The 10,886-nt window shown below is 38.8% G+C and overlaps 1 protein-coding gene across 2 annotated transcripts in view; it reads right to left on the bottom strand.

Annotated features, from left to right (window-relative positions):
- The window catches only part of rps6ka1 (ribosomal protein S6 kinase a, polypeptide 1), a 35,414-nt gene extending 31,162 nt beyond the window's left edge, over positions 1-4,252 (bottom strand). Inside the window, exons 1-2 of one of the 2 annotated variants that reach the window (XM_055171578.2) lie at positions 4,091-4,244; positions 2,198-2,251 (exon numbers count right to left, since the gene is read on the bottom strand). In XM_055171578.2, coding sequence (XP_055027553.1) covers positions 2,198-2,251; positions 4,091-4,132 — 96 coding nt within the window. In that variant the 5' untranslated portion in view covers positions 4,133-4,244. Of the gene's footprint in view, positions 1-2,197; positions 2,252-4,090 lie in introns of both variants that reach the window. The other variant, XM_055171579.2, reaches the window with a different exon arrangement.
- Positions 4,253-10,886: the final 6,634 nt, after the last annotated feature.

The following is a 10,886-nucleotide window of genomic DNA, read 5'->3' on the forward strand; positions in this document are numbered from 1 at the left end:
GACAGAAAGAAAGAATGACAGAGAAGATTTGACAGTAAAGTGAGAGAAAAAGGGTAGAGAAAAAAGAAAGAATAAAGATAAGGAAAGCAGAAAGGAAGGAAGAAAGAAAGAAGGAATGAAAGAAGAAAAGAAAGGAAGGAAGGAAGGAAGGAAGGAAAAGGAGGAAGGTAGAAAAGAAGGAAGGTAAGAAGGAAGAAAGGAAGGAAAGAAAGAAAGAAAGAAAGAAAGAAGAAAGGAAGGAAGGAATAAAAGTAGGAAGGAAGAAAGAAAATAAGGAAGAAAGAAAGGAAAGCAGGAAAGAAGGAAGAAATAAAGAATGAAAGAAGAAAAGGAAAGTAAGAAGGAGGGAAGGGAGGAAGAAAGGAAGGAAACGAAGGAGAAAGGAATTAAAGAAGGAAGGAAGCAAGAAAGAAGGAAAGGAAAGCAGGAAGGGATGAAAGAAGAAAGGAAGGAAAGAAAGAAAGAAAGAAGAAAGGAAAGATAAGTAAAGCAGGAAGGAAGGAAGAAAGAAGGAAAGAAAGAAATCAAAGAAGGAAAAGAAAGAATGTAAGAAGAAAGGAAGGAAGAAAAGATAGATAGAAGTAAGAAAGGAAGGAAGGAAGGAAGGAATGTAAGAAGGAAGGAAGGGAGGAAGAAACGAAGGAAACGAAGGAGGAAGGAAATAAAGAAGAAAGGAAAGAAGGAATGAAGGGAAGGAAGGAAAGAAGGAAGTAAAGCTGCAAGGAAGGAAGGAAATAAAGAAGAAAGGAAAGAAAGGAGCAAAGAAAAAAGGAAGGAAAGAAGGGAATAAATAAAGAAGGGAGGAAGGAAAGAATAAAGTAAGGAACGAAGCGAAGAAAGAAGAAAGGAACAAAGGGACAGGGTTCCCACACCTTAGTTAACTTCAAATTCAAGGACTTTTCAAGGACTTTACAGGTCTAATATCCTCAAATTCAAGGACTAAATGTGGGGACACATTTCAAGTGAGCGCAAGGTTACATCGTGTTATCTTTTAAGATACATTGTTACAGTTCCCTTTCGAGGGAACTCGCGCTGCATCACTGCGGTGACACTTTGGGGACGCCTCCGGGGGTAAGTGCGTCTGAATGTGTACATCAAATTCACCCAATGATGAGGCATAACAAAAAAGACAGGGTGAGACAGGAGCCAGGAATTATAATCGCTATCTGAAATATTGCCAAAGACGGCGTTACAGGGACGCATGAAGTATGGCAAGGAAGACGCAGCATCTCGTTTCCTTCTCAGACGTTTTCATGTGTCAAACACAACTATGCAAAAAAGCATTTTGGTATGAATTAACATTCGCATACAGAAGAAATAAGCATTTAAAGGGAACAATTTAGCATGTGTGCTTAAAAAGTCTAGAGTTTTTATGATATTATTCTACACTACACTGGGAATAATATGGATTTTTGTTCCAGAAAACTTCTTGCATAAAATAGATTCAAGCACTTTTAATGACCTGTATCTATGCATGTATATTTTCAAAAACTGCCCATGGCCTTAAATTTTTTTCACTAGATTCACAAACTTTCAAGGATTTCAAGGACCCATGGGAACCCAGAAGGGAGGAAAGGAGGAAAGAAGGAAGGGAGGGAGAAAGGAAGGAAGAAAGAAGGACAGATAGACAGGTAGACATACATATAGACAGACAGACGGACAGACAGACAGATAGATAGACAGATGGGCGGGTGGAAAATGTGGAGGATGTGACAGTAAAGTCTGACAAGAAGGGTAGAAAGAAAGAAACTAGACAGATAACAGATACATATAGATAGACAGACAAAGGTATCAAACATAGACACAGACAGAATGAAAGAGCCAACAGAAGTGACTCCCCCTCTTTCTTTTATATACATCTGATATGTGAATGTATGTCTGTTTCCATCGGGTGGCACTTAAATGCCCATCCTGTTTTGTCAATGGTCTCCTCCCTCACCATCACCAGAGCTAAAAGTACCAAGAGCCTTTCAGACTTGGGTTCTTCCACTGACCCTGAACACTCCACCAGCCAGAGAAACAAGACACAAGAGGAAGTCATAACCCAACAACAAACATCCACAACGGCCATTAAAGACTTTCCGGCGTCCCATTGCTCCTCTTCCCTTACGGTAAACCCTCACTGAAGCCAAAGCTGACAGACAGAGCTCGAAGCTGGAGAGCAAAGCAGATTATAGCAGAACGCTCAGACTCTTACCTTAACATTGATATCAGCAAACTCTCGCTCTACCCATGTGATCTCTGACTTGTGCTGCTCATACAAACAGAGAATCAAAAATAAGAGTTGTCTGGTGTGGTGATGAACATGGTTATTTAAAGTTGAAATTTAAGGACAACCATCACTTGGTATATATAAGGATATCAGAAATGGTAATAAGTCCATTGACTTATACTGGTTACATACTAAGCTGATGATATTTGACATTTCCTTCCCCTAAACGTCACAAAATCCTTTTTGCATTCTAGACTTTCATTAAGCCATTTCCTCCTTGTGGATCCACATCTAGCCCCATAATATAATGTACTGTGCAAAAGTCTTAGGCCACCATACCACCATTAGATTTGTCTCTTTATTAGAATACAACCAGAAAATACAAGAAATATGAAAAGAAAAAACTGAAATAAAATTCTAAGATAAAATGTTACACTTAAGCAATAGCAGGAACCTGCAAGCTCTCTTAAAGGGAAAATAAGTAGGATTTACCCCCATCTAGTGGTGAAATTGTATTTTGCATTCAAACGAACAGTGCTCTCTAGCGCCTCGTCTTTCCAAATGCGTATTGCAACTACGGTAGCCGTTATGTAATCGCTGATCTCCTTGTGTGTTTCAGCTAGTTCACGTGTTCTGAATGAAAACGCGTTGGTAGGCTAGTGCTTTTTGTCCCTCTCTGCTATTATAGTTTATCAATACGGCGGAACGACATGGAAGCCTCCTTGGACTTATCCGTTCAATGTAAGTAAAGAGAAGAAATTCTAAGCTTACAAAGAAAAGTCAGGTCACTGGCAGAGGTCATTTGACACCAACGAGGACATATTTATGAATAAAAACATTGATTTTGATTAATAAAACACTTAAAATCCTACTTACTGTTCCTTTAAACCTAAATAAAATGAAATTCTAATGACTTCAGTCTCCTCAAAAGAGTTCAAGACTTTTTTCTGTGTATTCCATGGAATGGGAATAAGTGGGTGTGGCCAACTTGGCACTCTCACATCTTAGAGTATAAGTATGACAGAGAATCAGGAAATAACTTTAAATCAGGAAATTTTTAAAACTGTGCTGATTATTCCAAAAAACAAGACAGAAAAACATACCGTTAAATATACAGTTGCCGTAAAATAAAATGACTCTGTGAAATGGATTTTTGTTCAAACCACTCACCCGAGGTGGTGGCCTCAGACTTTTGCACAACACTGCAAATAAAACCTAACCAACACGCTGTCGAACAGATTGCCACTGATAGAAGGAACAAATGTTAAACTTCCTGTTTCAAGTTGTGAGAAAGAGATTGAAACTTCTGTAACATTCTGTCATTTGTCACTTTTACATTTAACTGCAGGATGTGCCACAGTTATACAGTCTATATCTTCTGAAACATTTACATCTTTCATCCTACTTCCACTTTTTTTTATTTACCAGTTCCAAAACACCAACAACAGAGGAAAACGGTTGCACAAAAAGCACAGTGTCATAACTTCTTGTTTTTTAGTAGCAGTAACATCACATTAGCAAGCCAACTCTCCCATTAATATCAGATGAAACAGCACAGAATTTAACATTCGTATTGTCGCAACCCATGCAGCTACAAACTTCTTTTGCATCGTAAACCATACGCTTCCGGTTTCAGAACTGTTTCAGAAACCAGAGATGGTCACACGAAAAAAATAAACCTTGACTGAAACACAGCTGTGACTTACAAATGAAGGGGTAGACGAATCGATATCCGTTTGAAGAAATGGTAAAACTCTTCAATGCACAAATAAAGATGCGCTCATATAAAAAAATCCTGGTTGTCCTAATAATATCTGGACTGGTAGCTGGTAGCGACCGCCCTCCTCCACAACTTCCAAAATCCACTGTTATACTTGCCTGTTGCATGCGTGGTTTGGTACGAAAAATATGCCTCAACATCTCCACCCTGTCCCATGTCCCAGAGGACAGCAGCTTTAGCGTGGCCTGTCTGACGGATCTCTTTCTCTCCCGTGTGCACAGATCTCTTAAGTCACGAGAAATGGTGAAATGTGGAAGAAACGCTGGGGCTGAAGGTCATTTGCATTTAAAATCAGGGGACAGCGGAGGAAATGGTGAAACTTCAGACAGAAACCACATGTCAAAGCGTGAGTCACTTAATTCCTCCCATTTATTGACCAAGAGATTTTACATCACAAAAATACACTTTCTGAGTCATATCTGACTTTAGTTGGTGCTCAGGTAGTTTTCACAACTGTTCTGAAACAGCTTCTCCCAAAGTGTGTGGTAACTGTTCCTATAGCTCAACTGGTAGAGAGCATTGTGTAAGGTCATGGGTTCGATATTCAGGGAAGTCGAATTTGAGGTTTGCATAAAATTAAGTACATCAAGCCATGCAGGGATGTCACACCCATGGGTGTTTTAACACCCACAATTTTCCCTGTGAGAGGGTTAAACACCCGCACTATTTCTGCAGTTTTGCATAAACGCCTTAATACAGTCACTTCTCCGTTTCTCTGCTTGCTCTGTGTCTGCGACTGCCTTCTCTCCCCCTTAAACATGACACCAGCGTTGAGTGTGATCGGCTGATGATTGGCTGTTCTTTCTTAAGCCCCGCCTCTCTTGGTGTGTTAAATTTATTTTGGTGCTTATTTCCATCACAGGTGCACGCGTGTGTCTGGTGTGTTTATAGCATGCTACGCCCCTGCATTACAGAGCACCTATTGTCTGATTCACTTTTTTTAAATTTCCTTTGTTGTGTAGGTGTGTATTAGTACATGTTAACGATATGCAAAAGGTACAAACCCCAGAGTAAACGATGACGCAAGTTATCATGCCCAACGTAAATCTCTTTTCTTGGACTACAACAAACACACAGATTGTAGACAACAGTTTACTTACTGGGATTGGTGATGTTGTAGACAATACCGACATTATACTAACTTCTCCTGTTTCGGACTCACAGCTTGTAAGTTAAATCCTGTTAGCATTGCATTGTGAGCGAATCTTTTAAACATGGTAAGGGGCGTCACATTTCCTGCTGACATCAGAAGTATTCAGGCCAATAACAACTTACAGAGTAGTTGGCCAATCAGGGAAAACAGAGTGAAATCTGGAGCTACAAAAATTTACGGTATGTGGAAAATAATGTGTTTTTTAACCATAAATCACGGGAAAACAGTGTATTATACCAAATACACAAAATAAAGTTGTTTTTTAGCAATGAAATAGGTGCTCTTTAAGCCCTCATCAAATGATCCTAATGCTTCATATAGAACTTAAACATCTAAAATGATCTTTATTTGTACGTTTTCTGAGGTGCACCTTCATGAACATTTCCTAAGACATAAAATGTGTGTCTTGCAGAAAACATGCAGAAAGTAGAAAATAAAGTGTAGGACTTTTTTGATGTTAAAAGAGTTAATAAGAGCGATAAGACACAAAAACGATCTTCCTCGAGCAGACTGACTTTAACTCGATTTTTCTAAAAATTGACGGCTGACACTATTAAAAAAATAAATAAAATAAAAATACCTTACATTTATATAGCGCTTTTCTCAGTACTCAAAGCGCTTTACAGTACATATGAACGGGGGAATCTCCTCAACCACCACCAATGTGCAGCATCCACCTGGATGATGCGACGGCAGCCATATTGCGCCAGACCACTCACCACACACCAGCTTATTAGTGGAGAGGAGACAGAGTGATATAGCCAATTAATTAGTATGAGGGATGATTAGTAGGCCAATGGGCAAGTTTGGCCAGGATGCCGGGGCACACCCCTACTCTTTTCGAAGGACATCCTGAGATTTTTAATGACCACAGAGAGTCAGGACCTCGGTTTAACGTCTCATCCGAAGGACGGGCTATTGACTTCAAACAGGTATATTGCTGTCTTTTTTGTGTCAAATTCCAACACATCATACATCATTTTAAAAGTTTTTCTAATAGGAATTGTAAAAATAATAACTAACTTTTAAAAATGTGCTCATTGTGACTTATTTTGCCAGGAGGGGTCACAAATTTAAATGAAAATGTGTGATACACCCCCTAAGGCTTTTTGGGCCCGCTAAGATTTTAAATCTCATTCACTTTTACACATTGTGATCTGGACACAGACCACAAACATAGAAACCAATACAACAGAAAAATCTTTTTTTTCTATGGTGTGGAGCGCTTTTACATTCACATTTATTAAAGGGATATTTCACCCAAAAATGAAAATGTACTTATTTACAAACCTGTATAAATGTATTTGTTGTGCTAAATAAAAAGGAAGATATTTGTTATCAAGAAGGAAGCAGGAGCACCACTGACTTCCATGGTATGACTACCTAATATGGAAGTCAATGGTGCTTTAGTTTCCTGATTACAATTATGTTTATCAGATCAAAGAAATGTATACAGGTTTGTAACAACATGAGGGTGATTAAATGATGAGAGAATTTTTATTTTGGCGCAAACTATGGCAAAGTCGGCATTAAACGGAAGTAGCAATTGTTTTATTTACCCCGTTGTGATGGATATCTGAGTGCTTCTAAAGTAAATAAAAAAGGTAGGGGTGGACTTTAATTCGTTGAGTTTAATTTATTGAGAACTGATTGGATTGGTTGAATTTGGGTCATGTTGCTATTTGCTGCAATCTTTTCCCGCCCACCTGCTGTACCATATGACCGGAAGTAAAGAAAGATCATTTCAAGGAGAGGGAGATTTGCATTCTTCATCAAAGATTAAGAGGGCACATGAATGAAAAAAGCTCATGAAATGAAAAATGAAGCTCACAGATAAGTCATTTGTAAAAAATACCAAAATATTCCAAAACAAATAAATGGCGATGATATCTTAAAGCAACACTAAAGACTTTTTGCTCTTTGCTCCCCCTACAGGTTAGAAGCGTAATTGTAATTTATTCGTAAAAACTGCAGCATAGCTGGCTCTGATTGGATTGTAGGTCTGTCGTAAAGCAAGTTTTTGTAGTTTTCACTCAAACTACAGGACCGCGACCCGTCGGTTGGAAACTTCTTTAGTGCGGTTTTGGCCGATAGAGGGCTACAAAGCAAATGTGAAAGTGCCGTCACCCTGTTTCGAGTGGATGAATGCCTGAAACGTTTTTGGAAAGGTTATTTTAAGGTAAAAAAAAACTCTTTGGTGTTGCTTTACATATAAATATCTTTCTAACACAAAGCTGAAGCACATCATGATATAAATACGTTTTATGAAAATTTACATGGTTTTCTGTGCTAACTATTTCCCTGCCACTGACGAGTATTTCTGGCTTTCCGCAATCCTGCTATTATCCACCTTCCGCAACTAATAAAACCCTGAAGTACTGTCCCTAGGGCAAACAGCTGTATGTCCGTGTAAGTTTTGAGGATCACTCTGCATCTGATCTCCATCAAAAGCCCTTCACAAAATTTGGTGTTTTTAAAGAAACCGACCCATATTTGAGAGGTGATAAAAAGAGGATGACATTTTTTTTGTTTGAAAACATTTTCTGGAAACTGATTTTCAACTTTTGTAAAAATATCATAAAAAAATGCTGGCGCTGGCTGGCAACTTTTTAAAAAAACAAGAAAACAATCACAATTGTCTCATGCAATGGATGAAAGCTTAAAATAAGTCAAGAAAATGAAAAGCACTAAAATCCACAATGAAGCCATAATTACAAAGCATGTGAAATCAGAGCATCATCTCTGCACGGGTTGCTAAGCAGCGAGCGTTGCAGATTCTCTGCGCAGGAGCTGCACGCGACTGGGCTCTTTGTGTGGCCACCTGTTGCCGTGGACTTATTGAAGCGTTCGATCTGAACAAAGACACTCGCAGCTGGTGTCGGTAGTCGTGAGTCGCTGCGAGAAAAACGACGGAAGCAATGCGTATCAGACATGTCAATCAAAAGGGCCAGAAGAGGCTTAACAATTAATTGGCAGATCTAAAGTGAAAACAACAGTCTGTGCCCGTTTGATCAGCGAAAGCTTATGAATATGTATGCGACCCTCACTAACAGAATGAATATGTTATTCTAATAGGTAGAGAATTGTCTGGTTGGGATGGTGGTAGTGGGGTGGAGTGCTTCAAAGTTTAAGAGTCTCTGAGAGGCACACACTGTCCCAGTGTCTGTGTATGTATATTTGGAAGGAGTGCATCTGTTTATTGTGTGTACAGATGCAGTTTTGTGAACTGGTCACTAGAGGGAAGAGATGGTCTGTGTATGGCCGAGTTGTGTTTGCACTTTGCAGTCATAAAGCCTAATGCTTACATCACTTGAGAGCGGCACTATCATTAAATAAAAGGAGGAAGATACAGCAAAGTTGTCGAAAAGGATGAACTCCCAAATGAATTTGAGCAAGAGAGGAGGAAAAAATAGTAAAAAATTTAAAATTTATATATACAATTATGAACATATGCTGCCATCTAATAAACTGGATAGTGTACATCAAACATCCAACAAAATAAACCCCTTGAGGGAGGCCATGATCACCCTGTCATGGTTTATTTTGCGATAACCACCAATCACACAGATCACGAGCATGCTGATATTTAAAGACTACAAAGAGGTTTTTTTCCCTCTATTTGCTTGCTTTGTAAATTGTCATGGACGAGCACATTTGATTGAATGCCATGGTCATTTAAAGTGCTGTTGGGTTATAACTAAACCACATCCAATCCTCCACAAATTCAGTCGACACAAGCATATCTAACCAGCATGACACACAGCAGCTCATTCAGTAAATCTCATTACTGTCTGAGACAATATTGAACACGCGCCTGCAGAGATCATCGTGCACATCATAACCATAGACCCAGACATAGGGCACATAAAATATACGAGCAAAATTACATTTACATAAGTGTAATTGTAAAAGCTTCAGATTTTGTTTATTAATTTTTTCCAGCAAACATACGTTGGATTTCTCTATCTTAGCCACCACAAAAACGGTAGCATTCTCTTATTATTAAAAGTACAACCCACAGGCTAAACATACAGCGGATTATTGAGGTTTATGATGATTTATGACTCAGCTTTATTTTGTAGGAATTCCAGCATCAGCCCGTTGATCCAAAGAGATTGTTTTAGATAAACTGTGTAAATCCACAACGTTCCACACCCTCGACCAGAACATGGGTGGGTTATCAGCAGAACAACTTTGATCCTGTCCTTGCCAAAGAAATCCCAGCTATAAACATGGACTGACTTAGCATGTGAGGAACGAATCAATAAATAAAGTGAATTCAATTTAAGTGAGTCCCACAATTCAACTATAGAGTTTTGCCTATGTCCCTCACCAAGTGAACGAGATGTCTTGCGTTTAGTCTGACAAAATTGTGCAAATCATCTTTGATATTGTATCTTTACTTAATATTAAATACAATTTTATTATGCTTTTAGCTACAAATAAGAGTCTAAGGCCCCTTTTTAACAATCTAAGTGCATTGTCTAAAGTGCACACAGTCTAAACAGGTTTGTCCGAATCCACTTTTGCTATTTTAACGATCGGAAAAATGGTTTGTGCGCCTAGCACACAGTCTAAAAGGGTTGTTCCTATTCTCGTAATGAGTAATGGGTGTGTTTTGGGCGTAATGTGCAATAAACAAATGAGTCTCATCTCCCATCCCCTTTAAAAGCAAGTTGTGCTCATGTCGTGCCGATTCCCCATTTAAATGGAGAAATTTGAAAACTGAAATACTAAGCAGATGAAGAAGACCCCCAGTTTAAGATTGATGTTAAAAAATGTAATTGTTTTTATTTTTGTACTGAAATTGCTTTTTGTTGTAATGCACCTGAACATACCTCGTTTTCAGACTAGAATGCCAGTGGGCACAAAAATGGGCACAAATGTATTTGCTATTTAAACAACGTGCTGCTGAACATGAAAATGACAACTGCGCCAGGCTTTCTGCAGTGTTCCCCCCTAAATAAGTGCACAAAATGGAAAAAATGCAGATGTGTGTGTCTGAACTCGTGAAGGACACAAGAATACACACATCATTAAAACAATAAGACAATTTATTTGCATACCACTATCTGATCCGAAAGACAATGCTTTTGTTTAACTAAACAATACAACTGCAACTTGAAAAATTGGAAGAAATGTTGGCTTTAAAGCAAGACGAGAGACATGTTGCAGCAGAAATGTCTTCACTTGGGCCAATCTAAACAATTTACATCAAAGGCTTTGTAATGTTATTCATCTTGTTAAGGTCCATTGCTGACTTTGTTCTTGCAGAAGCCAAACAGTCTTAAGCTGTGACTGTAGGACTTTCATTTTGTACCGTTAAACCAAACGTTTATTATGCATGTGGGGGGAAAGGAAAAGCAAGTGACAAAACCCATGCAAATCAGTGAGGTGTAGCAGAGCAGATCGATTTAACCTTACTGCTCAAGTCAATAGCCTGTCTAACACTGAATACTGAACAAAATAAAAGGCTGTAAAAATGCAAATACATTTAGAGAGTTTGAAATGAGTCATGTCTGGTCTGGAGGAGCTGATTATTAGCTGCTTGTAAGAGGAGAGGAGAGGAGAGAATATGACTAGAGAGGAGATCAGGGAAGAGCAGAAGAGAGGAGGGCAGATGGGAGGAGAGGGGTTGTGAGCAGAAGAGAGGAGAGCAGAAGCGAAAGGAGAGCAGAAAAAATGAAGATAGATGAGAAAAAAGCAGAGGAGAGAACAGGAAAAAAAGCAAGAGAGATGAT

This window comes from Misgurnus anguillicaudatus, chromosome 7, assembly GCF_027580225.2.
Source record: "Misgurnus anguillicaudatus chromosome 7, ASM2758022v2, whole genome shotgun sequence".
NCBI classification, from domain to species: Eukaryota; Metazoa; Chordata; class Actinopteri; order Cypriniformes; family Cobitidae; genus Misgurnus; species Misgurnus anguillicaudatus.